Here is a 22,201-nt window from a genome sequence, read left to right on the forward strand (position 1 = left end):
AAAAAAAAAGCTGGAAAATGAAAACAATACCTTGGAAGTCGAATTGGAAGCAGCAGTAGGTTTCTTGGTCTTCCTCGCCTGGAACTCGGCAAGCTCCTTCTGCAGACGGGCCGCCACGTGCTTCTTCCAACGCTCGGCCTGTTTGGCAAGGCCTGCTGCATCTTCTTCCTCAGCCGCTCGCTCCCGCTCCTCTAAATCAGTTGCGAGCTTTCTCCGCTTGGCATTGAAAGCGGAGTCTCGAAGGATTCGCCGCGCACGAAGGCGGGCGTCAAACACGCGGCGAGCAGCATCATCCTTGAGAGCCTCGAAGGAGGCCTTGAGTCGCTGGAAGTCGGCGGTGGCGTTGGGGTCGTCGGGTCGTTTGTCCGGATGGCGGATCCGCGACTGGTTCCGGTATGCCTTCTCGATCTCCTTTAAGGTCATCTTCGCACCCTCTTCGCCGGAAGGAAGGCCTAGGACGGCGTAGTGGTCAACGTCCTCATCCGATTGCGTACTGCGGGTTCCGACCATGACGTTAAACCGGATTGAAGACGAAGGAGGGCTCGGCAGAAAATTGGGAATGGCGCACGGTGAGGAAGAAGAAAAAACTCGCAACACTTTCCCTAGGGTTTTGCCTTCTTAAAGCACGGTGGTCCTGTGATTTCCAGCGGCACTCGCGCGATTTCAGGGAAGAAATAGCGCGATTAGGGCAGGCGTGAGAGGAGGTGTCGCGGCGGGGAAGAGGGAAGAGGCGCGATTAGGTATTTTTGAAAAGCTACAGTATTAAATAGGATTAAATTAGGTTTCGGCTAATCCGGAATAGAAAATTAACCCAGCTGAATCGGGTTCAACGCATGTCATTGTAGTAAATCGGGTTAAATTATTTTTAATTAAAATATTTTTTTTGAAAAAAGGTGTTAAAAGTGCTTTAAACTTAAAATTTTTCTCTAAAATTATTTTTCTACCGATTATTAAGTATGTTTGTCAAATTAAAAGAGTGTTTTTAATGATCTAAAAATATTTAAAAAATTCTATATCTCAAACTTCAAAATATTATTAGAAAAATTATTTTTGAGATAACTTTGAAAATTTATTTTCTAGACTTAAATATTTTTTTATAATATTTTCTAAGTATGAAAATGTTTTGAAATCACTTTAAGAAAACATGTTTTCAAGCTTAGAAATCCTTTACAAATGTACTTTTACAAACTATTGTTGATAAAAAAAGATCTCCTATCTTTGATGTATGTCAAAGGAGAATAAAGAAAGTTTTTTTTTTAAAGCAAAGTATTTTTCAAGAGCTAAGTGTTTTTCATGAATAAATATTTTTTTCAAATAAAAAGATTTTTTTTTTTAAAAGCTAAGTTTTTTAACATTAAATGTTGTTGAATTTTCAAACGTAAGTGCTAAAATAGATCGTTGTGATTTTAAAGTGTTTTTTGATTTCACTCCTCTTTAAAAAAACTCTAGAAAATTGCTAAAGGTTTTTTGATGATTGACAAAGGGGGAGAAATAAAAAAAAAGTTAAGCAATATATATTTCCTCTAAAGAACCTACTTAGTAATTGAGGGGGAGGTAACTTTAAGGGGAGGAAAGAAAAAGAGAGTGCCTTAATTTAAGGGGAGGGAAAAAACAAAATGCCTCACTAATTTTTCTTATTTTTTCTACACTTAATAATTTTTGTACTTAAGTTGTTACTCATTTTTCTATGCTATATGTTATACTTAATTTTAACCAAGTTATTAATAATAAAAAAGAGAAAGATTGTTGGTGTTGAAAGCACCACGTGATCCAATCTAGGTTTTGATATTAGCAACCAAAGATAAGGTTACTTGTGATATGATGTGCTTATCAAATTTACAAGAAGTTCTAGTTGAGACTAGACAAGGAAGTCTTGATCCGTGGGACTAGGCAAGAAAGTCCTGATCTATGGGACTAGGCAAGAAAGTCTTGATCCGTGGGACTAAGCAAGAAAGTCCTGATCCATGGGACTAGGCAAAGAAGTTCTGGTTGGAGGGACTAGGCAGGAAGATTTTGTAGATCAAGGGCATCGGACAGGAAGCCCTGAGGGTCGAGGACACCAGGTGAAAGTCTAGATGGGATCGAGGATTGGAGGTCTAGCGGAAGTCCCGAGAGTTAAGATCAACTAAGCAAAAGTCCAAATAGATCGGGTGGACCAAGGTTTGGCATCAGGAAAATTCTCCAAAGTGGAGTAGTGAGGAGTGCTCTCAGAAGGAGAGTAGTAGGCGTTGATCCGACTTAAGATTTCACAAGAGATCAAAAATTGAGACCGGACACCTAGAAAGTTGTTAATCATACTATATATATATATATATATATATATATATATATATATATATATATATATATATATATATATATATATATATATATATATATATATTATGCTTGTGTCAACACCATGATGCAGGAAAACACAATTTAGAATACAAGCCGAAAGTTAGCTAGGGATAGATTCGGGGGCTTGGAAGTGAATGACTCCAAGTGCCTGAATGGGGTAGAATAAAATGTCAAGTTGAAGTGGCAGACTCCAGTTGGTCGGTATACGTTAGCATTAATTCATGCCCCGGAAGGGATTCAGGTGCCCAAATAAGGATAATTTATAGGCAGGGACGAATCTTCACAAGGGCTATCCTAGGCTCTAGCCCACCCCAAAGATTTTTTTATCTATTGTAAAAAAGTTTTTGTAAAAAAATTTTCACTATTAGATTATTACACATTGGTTCTTTTTCTAAAAATTATTTTACTTAGCCCACCCCTTCCACACCCCATCTTCTTTTCCTGGATCCGTCCCTGGTAGAGATAAAGAGGTTAAGATGAATATGCGGACATATGAAGATAGACGGGATAAGAAATGAGAAATGAGAATATTAAAGAGAAAGTCAGGGTTGCACTTATTGAAGGAAAATTCTGACAGACATGCACGTTTAAGAGAGTATAAATATGTACTTAAACGATCAAAAAATATTCTAATTAGGTGATGTAAAATTATGACAAATACGCACAATATGACAAATACACACACTAAAGAAGACTTGTTAACAACGATAAAATAGGATAAAATTTATTTAAATATAGATAATGATATAGTAGGGGATAAAACTCAATGACATAGAAGAATTTATACAATCGACCCCCCTAAATGTGATAAAGCTTGGTTGTTATTGTTGTTTATCTAAATTCTAAAATTACTAAATGAAAATAAAAACTTAATCCCTGTCATTCCTTTACCCATACTGTTGTCTCTCCTTCTACGCATGTTGGAATCAAAACCATTATATACTTCCCTTCCTCTGGCAACAATGTTCAAAGCCCCACTGATCATCTTTTTCTGTGTATTGCTAAACCAACATCGTGCTTCTTCAACCTGATAACATTGTTGAAGTTCTCAATGTTCTTGACGCTTTAGCTAAGTTTGGACACGGCTCCAGCCAATCATCGTAGCTGCTCAAACATATTCCCAACCCACCATCCAAAACTCCATATCCATTCCACTGTGACCTTGGATTTAAAATTTTTATTTACCAATCCTATCAACAAGAAAAGATATCTCAAGGATCCATGTCATTTTTCAGTACATGGAATCAATCTTAGATCCAGTTGAGCCAGATTCAAGCAGTCTAGCAGATAAATAATAGGAAGCATTAGTGATTAAATGTGAACAAACCTCAATTTGGAGTCGAGCTTCAATTCTAACAGGAGGAAAGAAATCAACAGACAATGTCCTATGATGAATTTGGTTTGATGATATGGATGGCATAGATGTTGCAGTAGACTAATGTGGTAGTGTTGGGATCTAGGGAGTACAATGCAACAAGTTGTTCATCAGTGTAATGGATGTCTACCATGTGGTGTCTTGAACTCGCATGACAACACCCTATTAGCCGGAGGTGCAGCAGAGCAGTGAAATCCTCGAAGATCCAATTATGCTAACAGATTCAAGTGATCTAGCAGGATAAAGTGGGAAATATTAGGGATTAAATGAAAACAAATCTCAATTTAGAGTACGGGAGATGGTGCTATCTATATAGTGTGTTGATTATAAAAGAAATCTGTGTCCTAATTATTTAGGCTGATGATGTCCTCTAGAGGAGCTTATAAGGATTATCATGTAAACCCTGCAGGTGGACTTAGTTCCGCATGATAATAAAGTTGAGTGATACTACTTTTATATTCAAAAGTTAATTAATTGAGTTATCAATAATTCAATTAATTGGCGGGCATACGATATCTTAAACACAGGGAGATTAATGCACTCATGATAAGAAGGAGCTCATATTGTAATATGGGATTGGTGCGGTAGTTCAATAATAATTCTTTAGTGGAATGAATTATTATTGATGTACTTGAGTTGGGTGTTCAGGGAGAACACAGGAAGCCCAAGTCCATCAGGAGGCCTAAACCAATTTCTCCTCTGGGTCCCTGTTGTAGCCCAAGTCCATCAGGAGGCCTAAACCAATTTGATTAATGCACTCATGATAAGAAGGAGCTCATATTGTAATATGAGATTGGTGCGGTAGTTCAATAATAATTCTTTAGTGGAATGAATTATTATTGATGTACTTGAGTTGGGTGTTCAGGGAGAACACAGGAAGCCCAAGTCCATCAGGAGGCCTAAACCAATTTCTCCTCTGGGTCCCTGTTGTAGCCTCTGGATAAAGCCTCGTATCTTCCCAATGAGATTCTGTTAGAATTCTGTTTAGAATTCTATTAAGAATTTAGTTAACAGAATTTGATTAATTCTAAATAGAATTATGTTAATTTTGTTATCCAACAAAATTATATTAATTCTATTATTTTTTTCTTAAATTTTCTAAGATGGCAAGGCTATAAAAGAAGAGGAGAGAGGCGACTCAAGAACACACATAACCTAGCTCCTTAAGAGTTGTGGCCGCCCACCCTTGTTGTTCTTCAACCTAGGGTCAGCGCCCCTTTCAAGAGCCTCTCTTCTTCAATCTAGGGTCGACGCCCACATCAAGAACCTCTTCTCCTTGTGCTAGGGTCGACGCCCCACTAGAACCTCTTCCCCTTGTGCTAGGGTTGGCACCCCTAGTAGATCATCTTCCTCTTGTGCTAGGGCCAGAGCACACCTTGCTCTTCTCCCTTGCTAGGGCCAGCGGCTAAGAGAAGAAAAAGAAGAAGAGAAAGAAGAAGAGAAGGGGGAAGAAGAAGAGGAAGCTTTTCCTCTTGTTGCCATCGGTTTAGAGGAAAGGAAAAGAAGGATTTAGGTGGAGTTTGTCTTGGTAGATCGTCACTCACACGACGTCCAAGAAGAGGTGAGGAATACAACAGAAGATCAAGAGGTCTTCGGGTACAAATATCTTCTCATCCAATCTAAAGAAGAAAGGTACAACTATTTTATTCCGCTGCGTAGTTATTCCTTTTGTGTTATTTCGTATGGATCTTGAATACCTACACAAGAGTCCAACAATCTTGTGCTTCGATCAAGCATATGGTTGATCGAACATGTGGGTTGCTTGGAAAGGTTCCGTTCTTGAAAATTTTTGTCTAGCAGAAATTGAACAGGATGGAATTCCAGTGCCTTCAGTATGGATTAATGAACTTTTGTGGGCAACTGGTTTATACGGATTTTATCGTATTCGATATGGTTGTAGTTGTGGACTTATAAACTGCATGTGAGTATCGATGTTTTAGATTTATGTTCGTGATTGTATGTTTTTACTTGGAGACGTCGCATTTTGCATATTTTGGTTTTTGTGCATGTGATAGTAGTTGTTGTGACGTGTAAGCCTTATATCTTATCTGTTATGCATATATGTGGTGTGTTGTTGGACGTGTAGTCCATATTATGGCCGTGTTGGCCTTTTTGTACACATGTATTCAAGGAAAGGTCATTGTTACAGGGAAAATGCTGTCAAAATTTTTCAGACTACCTCCCGGAATGTAACAATTTAGTGGTATCAAAGCTTAGGATCATTTCTTTTGGCTTTTCGTTGTATTCATGATTTTAGGTTGAATTTATCGTTGTGTGTGTGTCCATTTTCGATATCTGACGAATTTATCGTTGGATTTGTTGTGTATTTGCAGTTTCGAAATTTATCATTGCATTTGTAGTTTTATTAGATTAAGCATTTAAGTTTAGGATTTTATCGTATTAGTTTTAGGGTTTAGGCGTAATTTATTTTTGAATTTGTCATCGTATCGGTTTTATCGTGTTTTGTGTACTCGATCCGAGTTGTGAGATGGACAGACAGCAACATGAATTCTCCAAGCAAGTCATAAGTAATAATTTCTAGCGCATTTATTACTGTCCTAGAAATTTATTGTAGTTATAAATTACCAGGTGACATTATGGCCCCTAGAAGCCGAGGACGAGGTTGACCAGCGAGACGACCCGTTACATCAATAGAGCTGGAGGTTTCCGAGCCTGTTATGGATAGTCCAGAGATACCTTTGCCAGATTCGATACCGGTTGCAGTTAACAAGACTGGGGATAAGAGTCGGATTCTAGCACTGGCAAAATCAGTGAAGGATCAGATAACTTTATTCCATGGGGGATCTGACTCATTGCTTGCTCGTTCGTGGTTGGAGAATTTGACGGGTACCTTCGCGTATATCACTTGCACTGAGGCAGAGCAAGTAGAGTTAGCAGTATACCACATTCGCAATCAGACTATCAAGTGGTTGAAGACTCAGAGGACGGTACTCGGAGATCGAGGTTTATCTTGGTTATCCTTCCGAGAGGCTTTTGAGATGGAGTATTTTTCAGCGGCATTCTGTATGGCGCAGCGTCAGGAGTTTCTGAACCTTAAGCAGGGTGACCGTTCGGTTACTAAATACCATACAGAGTTTTCGAGATTTTTGGAGTTCTGCCCACAGTTAGTAACCCAAGACCATGATCGGATGCTCCAGTTTACTCAGGGACTGGCTACATATATTCGTCTGAAGATGTCTAGTTGCACCGTTAGCACATACAGAGAGGCACTGGACCGGGCTCTGATTATTGAGACGACACAACGGCAGGTAACTTGGGAGAGAGACGTAGAAAAATCGAAGGGTCTGAGTTCATAGAATTCTGGTTAGAAGAGGCTAGCTCAGAGTTCCGAGACACGGGATTCTTCCAGAAGACAGAAAGGGATTCTTCCAATTTTGATGACGAAAATATTTTCATTGCAAATATGTGATGAAATTTATTCATCGCAAATTCGCGATGAAAATAAGTTTTCATTGCAAAATCGACGACGAAAAATTTATTCATCGTATATTATCGATTATTAAAGTTTGTGATGAAAAATAATTTCATCGCAAAGTTACGATAAATTTGGTGACAAAAATTGAATTATTTATCGTAAAATTAACGACGAATTTATATTTTTTTAGTTACAGAATTTGACGATGAGCAAAATAATTTTCTCATAAATTTCATCACGAAATATTTTGACGATGATTTTTTTAAAATTCGAAATTCATCTCAAACCATTTAAATTTTTGTATCGTGATAAACATAGTCACAAGTAACTGAAAAATATATATTCCCTCGACCGGGTGCTTGCTTCATATTTTTATTCATATTGGAATTAACCTAATCCGATATGTTTAAGACTTGGAGGCCAGCCTAGCTACCGGTTTGATCTGAATTAATTCATCTAATTTAATTTGGCCCATGTAATAGCTAGCGCAAATTAATCCAAATTGGTTGAAATTTTTTACTTTTAATTTGTCGCTTACTTACTTTAATTGATTGTTTATTCAACAAATTTAACTTCCAGATCTTACGTATAAAAATAAATAATATTGTAAAATTAACTTTAATCCCGCAAGTCCCACGAGACATGCAGTGGGACATGCACCACAATGGATCTTACATATATATATGTGAGTCAACTTGGAACGCACTAGCTAGCTACGTTCCATAATCTTAATTTATTACGTACTATTAACACGTGATTAATTAATAATTGGAAGTAGATACATGCATTGATAAAGGTTACCATTGTGTATGTGAATGAATACAAGATTAATTCGAAGCATTATATCTTGTGTGAGATCCACTAGCTCGTCGCCATATTACATTAATTATTACTTACTTTTTTTTTCCAAATAGTGTAAATCTATTAATTGACGCATTAATATAACAGGTCTTGATTCTGTCTTCTTGTGTGTGTGGAGTCCTTATCCACGAGACGCGATAAGACGCGAGCTAGGGCGATCGACGCATGCACTTCTAAATCAAGCTAGCGTACATAAACTGATGAACAAGATCGACGACTGATATATTTATTTTCTGTTGCAGGATTAAGAATCGAGATTGCTTTAATTTACGTACAGCTGCTAGTCGATCGGGATTAATGCCGACGAGAGAGCCATTTACAATATATGTTTGTTTATATTATATATTTATAGATTCACACACGTAAAGTACTGGGCCTCATGTATACGTGCTTAATTCGCATCAGCACAACATGCACGAACAATGCTTGCAGACAATCCTTAATTTGCCATCCTCTCCAAGTTATCAAGACAAGTGAATGAATATGTTAGAGCTGAGGGAGTGCCAGATCTCTTTCAGGACAGGGATTGATTGATTATATTGATGGTAACCGGCCATTTCATTTGGGAGCTAGCTAGCTCTTTTCATTAACTATACTGATGCGGGGAGTCAAGGAAGATGAAGTGGCCTTTCTTTAAGGCACCGCTAGGTCAAAATCTGAGCCACGGCAGCGAACCCCCTCCTCTCGATGAGGAAGACTCCCATTTCGGCAAGACCCCTAGGCTCGGCAAGGAAGCTTCACGTCTCGGCAGGCTCTCCCTCTCGGCAAGGTAGCCTCTCGTCTCGGCAGGCTCTCCCTCTCGGTAAGGGAGCTTCACGTCTCGGCAGGCTCTCCCTCTCGGCAAGGTAGCCTCTCGTCTCGGCAGGCTCTCCCTCTCGGCAAGGGAGCCTCTCGTCTCGGCAGGCCCTCTCCTTCTCGGCAAGGAAGCCTCTCGTTTCGGCGGATTTTCCCTCTCGTCTCAACCTAGAAGCCTCTCGTCGCGGTAGGTCCCCCATCTTGGCAGGGAAGCCTCTCGTCTTGGCAGGCTCTCTCTCTCTCGACCAGGAGGACTTCCTTCTCTGCACACCTTCCCTCCCGGTAAAGAATGGTATCCAGCTTATCGATGTTGACTCCGTGTGGCTCCCCCCCCCCCCCCCCCCCCCCCCCCCCCCCAATGAGTTTCGCTATGTCCCTTTCATTCCCTCATATAATCCTGGCCACTTCGCCTCTGTCAGGCTAGACTGTAGCCTTAATTGCAACCTTCTGACACCGGTTGCAAATGCCGCCGCCGCAAGAGGAATGAGCTAGTCGTCGGTTCAGGCTCAATTGCTTCTGGCACCGGTACTCCTTGTTACTCCCCTGCATTAAAGGCGCATCCAATCGTTATACATGACTTCCTCCTCTAACCTAGTGGCTTGCACGCATTACCATACAAAAAAAATGAGGAATCAGGCTCAAGCTCCCGAGCCTCCCCCTATGCACACCCCCTACGAATGTAGCCCCAAAATAGGTGGGACAAAAGGAAGGTTCTTCGGATAATCGCGTAGAGGCCCGAGATGTACGACGGCTGACCCCACGTACGACCCTCTGGAGTTGATTATAAAAGGAGTAACTCATTGTCATGGAAGAGGTCAGTGGTTAGGAAACTCTCTCACTACTCTTCTTACTACTTGCTACTTCTAATTACTTCTCCTTACTCCTCCTTACCTAAATCCTAACTTGAGCGTCGGAGTAGTTTACTGGGATCTCCCGGAGTGTCATTCTAACCTCTCTTGTGAAGAGTGTTTCAGGAGCCTCTTGACGGTGATTACCCGAAGTGCCTCTAGCCCGACTTGATTGCAGGATCGTCAGCGTCAGACAGTCCATTGACTGGTGGCTTGACCTTCCGTGGCACTTGGCCGGAACATATACGGATTCAATGGCAGTGCCTTAATGTTACATTAATTTTGTGAACTTTCAGAAGAAATTAAGCTGATCGAAGGCTTTTTAACAGTTGAGTTAATCCGGACTGCGCCGGTGCATGCAGTGGTAGCACCCACGTAATCTTCTAAGTACTTACAATACATTATTATATATTTTCTTCTAATAAAATAAAAATTTTTTAGAATGTTAGACTATTAGACCATTCGTTATTTGTGTTTTCAAATTTATGTTAATGATGGATAGAAAATTTTTATGGGATCAAATCTATCACTTCTAAGATTAATTAATCTATATTCGAAAAGATACCGACCGGATTATTAAAAAAATGGTTGAGCTACACTTGCACATAAATCTTTGCAAAAACTGGTGATCAAACCATCCTACAGATATTTAGACATCTATGGTTCAAGTAGATCTTGTAAACTGTCACGATTTTCAGATTTTCTCTATAGTGGGATGATAGATCTAAAAATATTGCCCGTTTGGATGGACCACAACAAGTCATTTTTGATTTATTCTAGTGATCGGTGAAAAATTTTTGAGACTCAATCGGAGGATAATAAGAATTAGATACTTGGATTTAAAAAAACGCGCGAGATACTAGTTCTCTGATACGCTCAACTCGACTTAAAATAACACACACAGTAACAAGCACACTCAAATATTCTGATGAGCATAAAGTGGATTTAGTTATCGAATAATAGCTAGGTCAATTCTTGGCCCTAATAGTGACTCCTGCAAGGATCATTCCACCCTTCCACTTCTCGTTGCTACTTGTTTCAAACATGCCGAATGAGAGCTTTCCTGTGCTTGTTGTAGGCCCTTTGAACTCGTTCCCAAGTACCTCGTGCCACTGGTTGCTATGCCCCCTACGTGATTCCAACACTTCGCTCCGATGCTTTTGCTCCTCGGGGGTGATCAGAGCGAACGTGACCGGGAGGTTTTGCCACCCGAATGCGTCGTCCTTGAACTTGATGTGATAAACTATTTCATAAGTCTTTTCGTGACTTAAACTTAGGCCCAGTTCGGCTAACTTGACTAAGTCCATAGTCCCGTCCACTTCCAGCCAGCTCACCTGTTTGAGTTCCACTGCCGTGGCAAACCTACAACATCCAATTCCAATAACAAACAAAACTAGCCATATGTATTCACTAAACTACTATTCGACTTTCATTTCGGTACCCGTATTTTCCGGTAAAGTCGTCGTTGGGAAGATGAATCCACTCCCAAAACCTATTGTCACTCGCCCAAGCAATGTTCATGGCTTTGGCTGAAATATGAATTGCACCGTGTTTTTCTCGAATCAAGGCTTCATGAGTGCCCTGCTCGTAAGTTTCACGATAAAGTTGATTCGTGAAGTCTAGTCGACATGAACATGGAAATGAATGGATCTATCGACCTCGAGTCAAGTGATAGAAAGAATTAATTCCTACTTACACTATGAACATCGACAGCAACATGGTAAGCTTTGTCGCCATGGTTAGCATCCATGTCTTCTAATCTTCTTCCTCTGCTTCCTTAGTTCACCTCTCTATGTGTGTCTTATTTATATGAAAAAGCTTTCGAATCAAGGAATATTTTTCTTTCTAAAAGGTATAAAAGATTAATTGCGTTCGATTGGTGCACTTTGGTTTCGAAAAAGATGAATTAACGTGGACGGTAGGTGATTTTTTAAAAGTAAGTGTTCCTGTTGAGATCCTGCTTCTGGACCAAGCAGCTTGCTCTACAGTACCTCACGGGGTGTGGCTTGAACGGCGACGGTGAAGGAGGAGGAGGAAGAGAATCCTGCAAGCAAAGAGAACGTGAGATGGAGGGCCAGGGATGTTCTCCGGCCCATGAAAAGGATGATTTTCTTACACTCTAATTTGAGGTGTAAGAAAAGGAAAGACAATTTTAAATATTATTTATTTCAATTTTATTCATATTTTAAAATATTAATTTTCAAATAATTTATTTAATATAAAATTTTTAAATTTCTCTCGTTGAGTACGATCTTTTCTTACATCAGTAAATTTTTATAGAAATATATGTAAAATATTAATGTATTCTTTGTCGTATCAAAGTGTTTAGATTTTATATTTCGCATACTTATTGTATTGTATGTCTACTCATTATTTCTTTAAAATTTTTTATTTATTTAAATCATAAATATTAATTTTAGTTGGTCTTATATTGGCAAGAAAAATTTTACATCTATAAGTTTAATGAGCTATATCTATTTTTTTCACATGTATATTTATTATAAGAAGTAAGAATATGTTTATAATTTTATATATTTAATATTTATTTTCTTTCCTTTCCGTCCAAATAAGATAACACATATTACGTTAATGAACCTTCGTTCACCCCATTCAAACATAGCCTTATGGAATGAAAATTAATTTTATTCAGGCAGGAAAACACTTTACGTTTCATCAACATCCTTTCCAGAATCCATCTCCACGGCTGCTTGTCTACACTGGAGTCTGCTGCGGATTCACGGTGCTGTTCTCCATAGTCGAGTAGCCCTGTGGCGGTGGCGGCGGCGGCAGCGGTGCCACCGTCGGTGGGTAGACACATAATCCATGGTCACACATGTATACTCCATGATCTTAATTCAAGAAGCAAGAATCGATCGGTACTTGGAGGAGTTTGTTTGATCAAAGTAACTCATACTGAACAAGAGAAGAAGAGAAGTTAATGCAAGGATAGATCAGAGAACAGAGTAAGCGGCGTATTAATTTGCAAATGCAAATGCAATCACTCTTTAATTCGATGGTCAGATGAAAAAGGCGAAGCACGTTTCGACGTACGGGGTCAAAGATCAGAAGTAGGAGTTTGTTGTGGTTTCTGTTTTTTGATTGCCATGGGGGAAATGTTTGTCGCCAGCACTTAACTGTCCCATTTCTGTTTCTAGATTTAACATTTTTATTTCTTCTTCTACAAAAGATGGAATCCGCCCTCTTAGCGGCCTCATAAGGTCGATCTCATAATCATCTGTGAGAAGGTAAATCAAGAAATTACAGTTGACCACGACGAAAGAGAATATTACCCGACTTCGTTGAAATAAGACTAGTGGAACAATTTTCAACTTCCAATCAAATAATCTTTTCAACGAAATAGGAGAAGACCGTCTATTTTTGAGATTAGTCGGACGAAACTGTAAGATCGGAAAGTGCAATAGAAGAGGATGAATATCGTTCGTTTAATATTTATCTTTTGTCTTTGAAAACACTTATCTTTGAAATCAAAAATATAGTGGAATTTAAAACACAAATAAGATGACATAGTTAGTTGGTTTGTAGCTCGTAAGGCTACTACTTCAAGGTTTACTATTCTACGATGGATCATTTACGAATAGATAATCGTTAATCTTTTACTTTCAAAAATCTCTCGGATTGTTTATGAATAGGCAATCATTAATCTTCTCCTTTCGAAAATCTCTCGGAGGCGGAGAAAATCTTTTACAATTTGAGAGAGTATGGCAACATTTTATTATACCTCTAAATGAAATACAATAATTAAAATATTATCAAAAATAATAAAGTGTAGAGTTTTGGAGTTGGTTGTGGAAGACATCCGATATGTAGATGACAGAACTTGCACGAACAAATGAAAGAATTGAAGAATGTGTGTTGTTCTTAGCTCGGTCGTCGAGATACTTTTATTAGTTTTTATCGATCAATCGATCACTATTATGGGTCGAATGATTCAAATTCGATCTCACCAAATCAGCTTTTGATTTATTATCTTTTTCGATCGACTAATCCTCCAAATCAGTTGATCAAACCCAAGCTTTCCTTAAAGGTTTGATCCACTCCACTTTTCTAGTGGATTGATCTTCTAATTTCCTTTTTTTGGTCAGATCGCATTGCGCTCGATCCACTAATCGAATCTATATTTGGTCAACTGATCCATATAATCGGTCGACCAATCTTGTTCTTTCCTTCCGAAGTCAGATTGTATTCAACTCGACCTTATCTCTAATAACTGGTTGATCGAACCTCCTTATTCAATCAACTGAACCAACTGGTCGATTGAAAAATATGCTATCTATGAAATAAAGTTAGCAACCTAGTAATAATAGTAGTCTCGCAAAACAGAGTTAGTAATAGTGTATTCATGCATGCTCTATTCTGACAGTAAGATTGTCTGATTTCGATTTTGAAATTTAGATCGATTTCTTTGTCGGTTCATCGCCTATGTATTTGTCCCAAAATTAGGACACATCCTCATTGCCTTCTATTTTGAAAGGTCCTTTTAGGGCTTACCTTACTTATCTATTTTGAAATGTAATTAGGGCGCATCCTCATTACCTTACTTAATCTGTCAGATCAAATTCATCTGGTATTTCTCTAATTGGTGTATGATTCTCCTAATCCACTAAAACTTTATTGTCTAATATTTGATCCTCTTGACTCATTAGAGCTTTACTACTTAGTGGCCGGTCTTCCTGACCTACTAAAATTTTATTGTCTAGTGTCCAATCCTACTAATCCATTAAGATTTTTCTCATAAATATCATACATATTTAACAACCAAATTAGATCTCAAGGACATAATTTTAAATTCTTTGCCAACATTAAAACATGGGTTCTATTATCCTGATGTTACTTGTACCAATAGAAGCTCTAAGCTTTTAATAAGTTTTTTCATTATAAAATACTCCACTCTTGTTTCTTTATTAATGACTACTTGTTTATTTTCTTCCTCGTAAAATTGCTCATCCATCTCTATTATGCAAAAAGGTGGAATTCGCCACTTCAGCGGTCCCACACGGTCGGTCTCACAACCATCTGTGAGGAGGTAAATCGAGAAACTACAGTTGGTCACGACGAAGGAGACTATTGCTTAGTTTCACAGAGATTCAAACTCTTGCCCTTTTCTGCAAGTCTGTTCCGTCGTAACCAACTCAACTATGCTCCGGGGGCTGCTCATCCATCTCTAACATCAATAACTGAGACACTACTAACCTATATTGGGCAGTTAATTTTTCTCCATGGATGACCTGTCAATCTTTATAAATCTTTATATCTTTCTTTCTGACCATAAAAATGTCAATTTGTAATTTATTATTCCCACTTTTAAATGTAAGATTCTTTTTTTAAAAAAAAACATATTAACTATACGTTTATATGTTATTACAAAATTTAATATAGTTTTCCTTCTTCATTTCTTGTTCTAGAACCATAACTCTCATGCACCTTATTATATTCTCATTTCTTATTCCTACATGTCTATTTAGATCCCCTCTTATTAAAATCATCTGGTTTGATGAAATCTTTTATACTTCCTCATCAAGGTCTTCTCAAAATTTATATTTTTCTATATTTGATATCTTCATCTAATCCTACTTGAAGTACATATACGCTAATTACATTAATAGTTTATTTCGCTGCCACTATCTTAAAAGTCCTACCTCTTACTAACTACTCTTATTACTTCATCCTTTAACGAACTATGTACAACAATACCTATTCCATTTCTTCTTTTACTCCTTACTATATACCATAACTTAAAATATGATTTCTCTATTATTTTCTTTCTTGCCCATTTTATCTCTTGCAAATACAATATTAATTTTTCTCTTAATCATCATATTTATTACCTTCATTGTTTTACCAATAAACATTCCTATGTTTCAAGTTCCAAATCTAAGAATCAATATTCCTATAATATTTATTCTTATCCAACATATGATGTAAAAACTCATGCGTATTTAACATTATATCCAAGTTATTATAGAGATATGATAGTGCTTACTAAGCATTACAGTCAAGACCCTATAACACATTCCTTCCAGAGAAGAACCTAACATTAGCACAATAGTTTGATAGATTCATTCATAGAACAATCGTTTATGTTCATGTTGGCTGTGAACCTAACGCAATCCTCAATCTTTTTCATCCAAGCTTAGGACCAACATTAGCGATTTCAATTTAGAACTTAGTTAAACATTGAGGGAAAATTCTTTTCACCCCTAAATTCACCTACTTTTTTGAAATGTTCGTGAGTTTTACGATTGTCAAAATGGCCATGACAGTTTGAAAGTTTTTCATTTTACCACCTAAATATAAATACCAATAAATTTCTTAATTGAATGGCGATGAATGATAATGTAACATTTTTAACTCCAATGAAATTGCCCACAAGTTTGTCATCCACATGTTTGCCACAAAATCATTCAGCTAATAACTTAATGGTGTAAGTAGCCAAGGTTTAAAATATCAAGCCGTATCAAAATTTCGATCCCGGACTAGAACGATACAGTTTCAATATCATATCATGCTGTGTCGATATAGTTTTGATGTTTTTAAAATATAAAATATATTAACTAAAAATAAAAATTTTAATCAAAATATTTAAAAATAAAAAATAAAATATCTTTGTTGCAAAATATATTTTAATTTATTTTAGCCCCATTCCCACCTAATCAGAGGATCATCATCAAGTATCACTAGGAATCGTCAAAGCTTCATTAGGGCATTTCTGGAGTTCCAAGTAGATTTGTTTATTGTTAAAGAACACAAGTAATCAAACTAGACTAACTGGGAAAAAAATACTCTGCCAATAAAACATGTTCATCAATAAAATTTTGAAATGTGGAGGCAGCCCAGGTATAATTAAGCTTTAGTTAGGGGTTCTTGTAATTTGCTAATTTATTCTAAGAATTGATTTAAGACAAATTACAGTAAATTACATAGATCCCTTTTACTAAGGCCTAGTTATAGTTAGCAAACAGTCCTTCCCAACATGCCTAGTCGAGTATTCATGTTGTCTAGACAAACTAATTTAGTTAAAGATCCGATTCACATGAACAAAAATGAATTATAACTTCAATGATGTTGCTATTATAAAATTTAATAAAAATATTAATAGGATTTATTCATAACAAGAAAGAAATAAAATAATTAATTCGTATTGACTAGGCAAGGAAGCAGATTACTTTATCTTATTTCTGCCAATGGTGACAGCATAAGCTTTCTAAATTTCTAATGAAATTTTCTATTGTGGCACATCCCAAGTCAATATTGCATACTTTGTATGTGGCATACTAGCATGTTATAGATATATTGCATCTCATATTTTTCTACTATTTTTGAACCCAATCATTTTAATCATTTTTATACTATTTTTTGAACAGAATCACTTGAAATTGAGCATGTCAACAATGCCAATAAAGGTAATCTCCTAAATCAAGCACTATAATGTGCAAAATCTAATACTGAACGGATGGTAAGAGTTAAACAAGACACTTTATTATACCTTTTGAAGTTTCTTCAAAATAGAAGCAGCACCAATGATATTGTTCTGTGTAGGGTTCGTAGATTCAGAAGATTTTGCAGAAAAAGGACTTGATATATCAGGAGCCACAGCTTGAACAGGACGAACAAGTAGAGGATTTGAGAGACTGCCACACATACTCTGTGTAGCAGCAACCTGACATAATACACGAGTTAGCATACCATCTGACAGTATGTAGAAACAATTAGTTAAGAGCCTAGGTGATGATAAAAAGTTTGTCATTTGTCCACCTTGGCATACCACTCCTAAATACTTAATAATGGTCAATATGCATATAAGACATGCAAACAAAGAACCTAATCAAGAACTAAGGCCAGATCAATAAAAAAAACATGATTTTTTTCTGCAGATCTCAATCAACCAATTACTAAATACAAATCTGCATGCCATGTTGCTAGTACACGAGTAGAACTCAGAGTTAAACTACAAAAGGACCTCTATCCCCTGTCCCTCTGTTTTGGTGTGTTTGTAGAGTAGAATCACAGAATCATTTTTTTCCTTCTATTTTTTTTATGACAATTCCCATTCACACGAAAATTTGCATGGAAACCTCAAGGCTGTTACATTGCGTTATCCAACTGCACCAAAAGCATCGACCATTTAGATAAGATCTGCTATAAGGTGAGGCCTAGCTCAAATTCAGAATAGGTAAATAATAATTATCATGGTACAATTCCATGAAGCTATTCTCTGGCAATAATATCTCCACCAAAACGAAGTAAATGAAAGTATGATGATGTCAAAAATATAAAAGAAAGATTAAAACCTTAAATACATACAGAATAGGTAAATAATAAAATTTTGAAATGTGGAGGCAGCCCAGGTATAATTAAGCTTTAGTTAGGGGTTCTTGTAATTTGCTAATTTATTCTAAGAATTGATTTAAGACAAATTACAGTAAATTACATAGATCCCTTTTACTAAGGCCTAGTTATAGTTAGCAAACAGTCCTTCCCAACATGCCTAGTCGAGTATTCATGTTGTCTAGACAAACTAATTTAGTTAAAGATCCGATTCACATGAACAAAAATGAATTATAACTTCAATGATGTTGCTACTATAAATTTTAACAAAAATCTTAATAGGATTTATTCATAACAAGAAAGAAATAAAATAATTAATTTGTATTGACTAGGTAAGGAAGCAGATTACTTTATCTTATTTCTGCCAATGGTGACAGCATAAGCTTTCTAAATTTCAAATGAAATTTTCTATTGTGGCACATCCCAAGTCAATATTGCATACTTTGTATGTGGCATACTAGCATGTTATAGATATATTGCATCTCATATTTTTCTACTATTTTTGAACCCAATCATTTTAATCATTTTTATACTATTTTTTGAACAGAATCACTTGAAATTGAGCATGTCAACAATGCCAATAAAGGTAATCTCCTAAATCAAGCACTATAATGTGCAAAATCTAATACTGAACGGATGGTAAGAGTTAAACAAGACACTTTATTATACCTTTTGAAGTTTCTTCAAAATAGAAGCAGCACCAATGATATTGTTCTGTGTAGGGTTCGTAGATTCAGAAGATTTTGCAGAAAAAGGACTTGATATATCAGGAGCCACAGCTTGAACAGGACGAACAAGTAGAGGATTTGACAGACTGCCACACATACTCTGTGTAGCAGCAACCTGACATAATACACGAGTTAGCATACCATCTGACAGTATGTAGAAACAATTAGTTAAGAGCCTAGGTGATGATAAAAAGTTTGTCATTTGTCCACCTTGGCATACCACTCCTAAATACTTAATAATGGTCAATATGCATATAAGACATGCAAACAAAGAACCTAATCAAGAACTAAGGCCAGATCAATAAAAAAAAAACATGATTTTTTTTCTGCAGATCTCAATCAACCAATTACTAAATACAAATCTGCATGCCATGTTGCTAGTACACGAGTAGAACTCAGAGTTAAACTACAAAAGGACCTGTATCCCCTGTCCCTCTGCTTTGGTGTGTTTGTAGAGTAGAATCACAGAATCATTTTTTTCCTTCTATTTTTTTTATGACAATTCCCATTCACACGAAAATTTGCATGGAAACCTCAAGGCTGTTACATTGCGTTATCCAACTGCACCAAAAGCATCGACCATTTAGATAAGATCTGCTATAAGGTGAGGCCTAGCTCAAATTCAGAATAGGTAAATAATAATTATCATGGTACAATTCCATGAAGCTATTCTCTGGCAATAATATCTCCACCAAAACGAAGTAAATGAAAGTATGATGATGTCAAAAATATAAAAGAAAGATTGAAACCTTAAATACATACAGAATAGGTAAATAATAAAATTTTGAAATGTGGAGGCAGCCCAGGTATAATTAAGCTTTAGTTAGGGGTTCTTGTAATTTGCTAATTTATTCTAAGAATTGATTTAAGACAAATTACAGTAAATTACATAGATCCCTTTTACTAAGGCCTAGTTATAGTTAGCAAACAGTCCTTCCCAACATGCCTAGTCGAGTATTCATGTTGTCTAGAAAAACTAATTTAGTTAAAGATCCGATTCACATGAACAAAAATAAATTATAACTTCAATGATGTTGCTACTATAAAATTTAACAAAAATCTTAATAGGATTTATTCATAACAAGAAAGAAATAAAATAATTAATTTGTATTGACTAGGCAAGGAAGCAGATTACTTTATCTTATTTCTGCCAATGGTGACAGCATAAGCTTTCTAAATTTCAAATGAAATTTTCTATTGTGGCACATCCCAAGTCAATATTGCATACTTTCTATGTGGCATACTAGCATGTTATAGATATATTGCATCTCATATTTTTCTACTATTTTTGAACCCAATCATTTTAATCATTTTTATACTATTTTTTGAACAGAATCACTTGAAATTGAGCATGTCAACAATGCCAATAAAGGTAATCTCCTAAATCAAGCACTATAATGTGCAAAATCTAATACTGAACGGATGGTAAGAGTTAAACAAGACACTTTATTATACCTTTTGAAGTTTCTTCAAAATAGAAGCAGCACCAATGATATTGTTCTGTGTAGGGTTCGTAGATTCAGAAGATTTTGCAGAAAAAGGACTTGATATATCAGGAGCCACAGCTTGAACAGGACGAACAAGTAGAGGATTTGACAGACTGCCACACATACTCTGTGTAGCAGCAACCTGACATAATACACGAGTTAGCATACCATCTGACAGTATGTAGAAACAATTAGTTAAGAGCCTAGGTGATGATAAAAAGTTTGTCATTTGTCCACCTTGGCATACCACTCCTAAATACTTAATAATGGTCAATATGCATATAAGACATGCAAACAAAGAACCTAATCAAGAACTAAGGCCAGATCAATAAAAAAACATGATTTTTTTTCTGCAGATCTCAATCAACCAATTACTAAATACAAATCTGCATGCCATGTTGCTAGTACACGAGTAGAACTCAGAGTTAAACTACAAAAGGACCTGTATCCCCTGTCCCTCTGTTTTGGTGTGTTTGTAGAGTAGAATCACAGAATCATTTTTTTCCTTCTATTTTTTTTATGACAATTCCCATTCACACGAAAATTTGCATGGAAACCTCAAGGCTGTTACATTGCGTTATCCAACTGCACCAAAAGCATCGACCATTTAGATAAGATCTGCTATAAGGTGAGGCCTAGCTCAAATTCAGAATAGGTAAATAATAATTATCATGGTACAATTCCATGAAGCTATTCTCTGGCAATAATATCTCCACCAAAACGAAGTAAATGAAAGTATGATGATGTCAAAAATATAAAAGAAAGATTGAAACCTTAAATACATACAGAATAGGTAAATAATAAAATTTTGAAATGTGGAGGCAGCCCAGGTATAATTAAGCTTTAGTTAGGGGTTCTTGTAATTTGCTAATTTATTCTAAGAATTGATTTAAGACAAATTACAGTAAATTACATAGATCCCTTTTACTAAGGCCTAGTTATAGTTAGCAAACAGTCCTTCCCAACATGCCTAGTCGAGTATTCATGTTGTCTAGAAAAACTAATTTAGTTAAAGATCCGATTCACATGAACAAAAATAAATTATAACTTCAATGATGTTGCTACTATAAAATTTAACAAAAATCTTAATAGGATTTATTCATAACAAGAAAGAAATAAAATAATTAATTTGTATTGACTAGGCAAGGAAGCAGATTACTTTATCTTATTTCTGCCAATGGTGACAGCATAAGCTTTCTAAATTTCAAATGAAATTTTCTATTGTGGCACATCCCAAGTCAATATTGCATACTTTCTATGTGGCATACTAGCATGTTATAGATATATTGCATCTCATATTTTTCTACTATTTTTGAACCCAATCATTTTAATCATTTTTATACTATTTTGAACAGAATCACTTGAAATTGAGCATGTCAACAATGCCAATAAAGGTAATATCCTAAATCAAGCACTATAATGTGCAAAATCTAATACTGAACGGATGGTAAGAGTTAAACAAGACACTTTATTATACCTTTTGAAGTTTCTTCAAAATAGAAGCAGCACCAATGATATTGTTCTGTGTAGGGTTCGTAGATTCAGAAGATTTTGCAGAAAAAGGACTTGATATATCAGGAGCCACAGCTTGAACAGGACGAACAAGTAGAGGATTTGAGAGACTGCCACACATACTCTGTGTAGCAGCAACCTGACATAATACACGAGTTAGCATACCATCTGACAGTATGTAGAAACAATTAGTTAAGAGCCTAGGTGATGATAAAAAGTTTGTCATTTGTCCACCTTGGCATACCACTCCTAAATACTTAATAATGGTCAATATGCATATAAGACATGCAAACAAAGAACCTAATCAAGAACTAAGGCCAGATCAATAAAAAAACATGATTTTTTTTCTGCAGATCTCAATCAACCAATTACTAAATACAAATCTGCATGCCATGTTGCTAGTACACGAGTAGAACTCAGAGTTAAACTACCAAAAGGACCTCTATCCCCTGTCCCTCTGTTTTGGTGTGTTT

At 36.4% G+C, this 22,201-nt stretch overlaps 4 protein-coding genes across 4 annotated transcripts; 1 reads left to right on the forward strand and 3 right to left on the reverse strand.

Annotated features, from left to right (window-relative positions):
• Window positions 1-30: 30 nt before the first annotated feature.
• On the reverse strand, window positions 31-546 carry LOC141837571 (pre-mRNA-splicing factor cwf23-like; the record flags this gene model as incomplete). Its single annotated transcript, XM_074724952.1, has 1 exon — window positions 31-546. A coding segment is annotated over exon 1 (480 nt), but the record flags the coding sequence as incomplete, so codon positions are not given.
• A 5,847-nt stretch (window positions 547-6,393) lies between these two features.
• Window positions 6,394-7,032, forward strand: LOC141837572 (uncharacterized). The gene has a single exon (XM_074724953.1). The coding sequence runs from the start codon at window positions 6,394-6,396 to the stop codon at window positions 7,030-7,032; it is 639 nt and encodes a 212-aa protein (XP_074581054.1).
• A 3,431-nt stretch (window positions 7,033-10,463) lies between these two features.
• Window positions 10,464-11,421, reverse strand: LOC141842000 (uncharacterized protein PHLOEM PROTEIN 2-LIKE A4-like). Its single transcript, XM_074730211.1, has 3 exons — window positions 11,352-11,421; window positions 11,097-11,236; window positions 10,464-11,017 (listed from the first exon to the last, which is right to left on the reverse strand). The coding sequence occupies exons 1-3, from the start codon at window positions 11,403-11,405 to the stop codon at window positions 10,624-10,626; spliced, it is 588 nt and encodes a 195-aa protein (XP_074586312.1). The 5' UTR covers window positions 11,406-11,421; the 3' UTR covers window positions 10,464-10,623.
• Window positions 11,422-17,039: 5,618 nt separating this feature from the next.
• LOC141837573 (uncharacterized) lies at window positions 17,040-21,849 on the reverse strand. The gene is made up of 5 exons (XM_074724954.1): window positions 21,694-21,849; window positions 20,185-20,358; window positions 18,671-18,844; window positions 17,160-17,333; window positions 17,040-17,084 (listed from the first exon to the last, which is right to left on the reverse strand). Exons 1-5 carry the CDS (start codon window positions 21,847-21,849, stop codon window positions 17,040-17,042), a joined length of 723 nt encoding a protein of 240 aa, XP_074581055.1.
• Between the last annotated feature and the right edge of the window lie 352 nt (window positions 21,850-22,201).

The sequence above is a fragment of the Curcuma longa genome, chromosome 11 (assembly GCF_044706935.1).
Source record: "Curcuma longa cultivar G26 ecotype Majalengka, Jawa Barat chromosome 11, ITB_CL_G26_1.1, whole genome shotgun sequence".
Classification (NCBI taxonomy): domain Eukaryota; kingdom Viridiplantae; phylum Streptophyta; class Magnoliopsida; order Zingiberales; family Zingiberaceae; genus Curcuma; species Curcuma longa.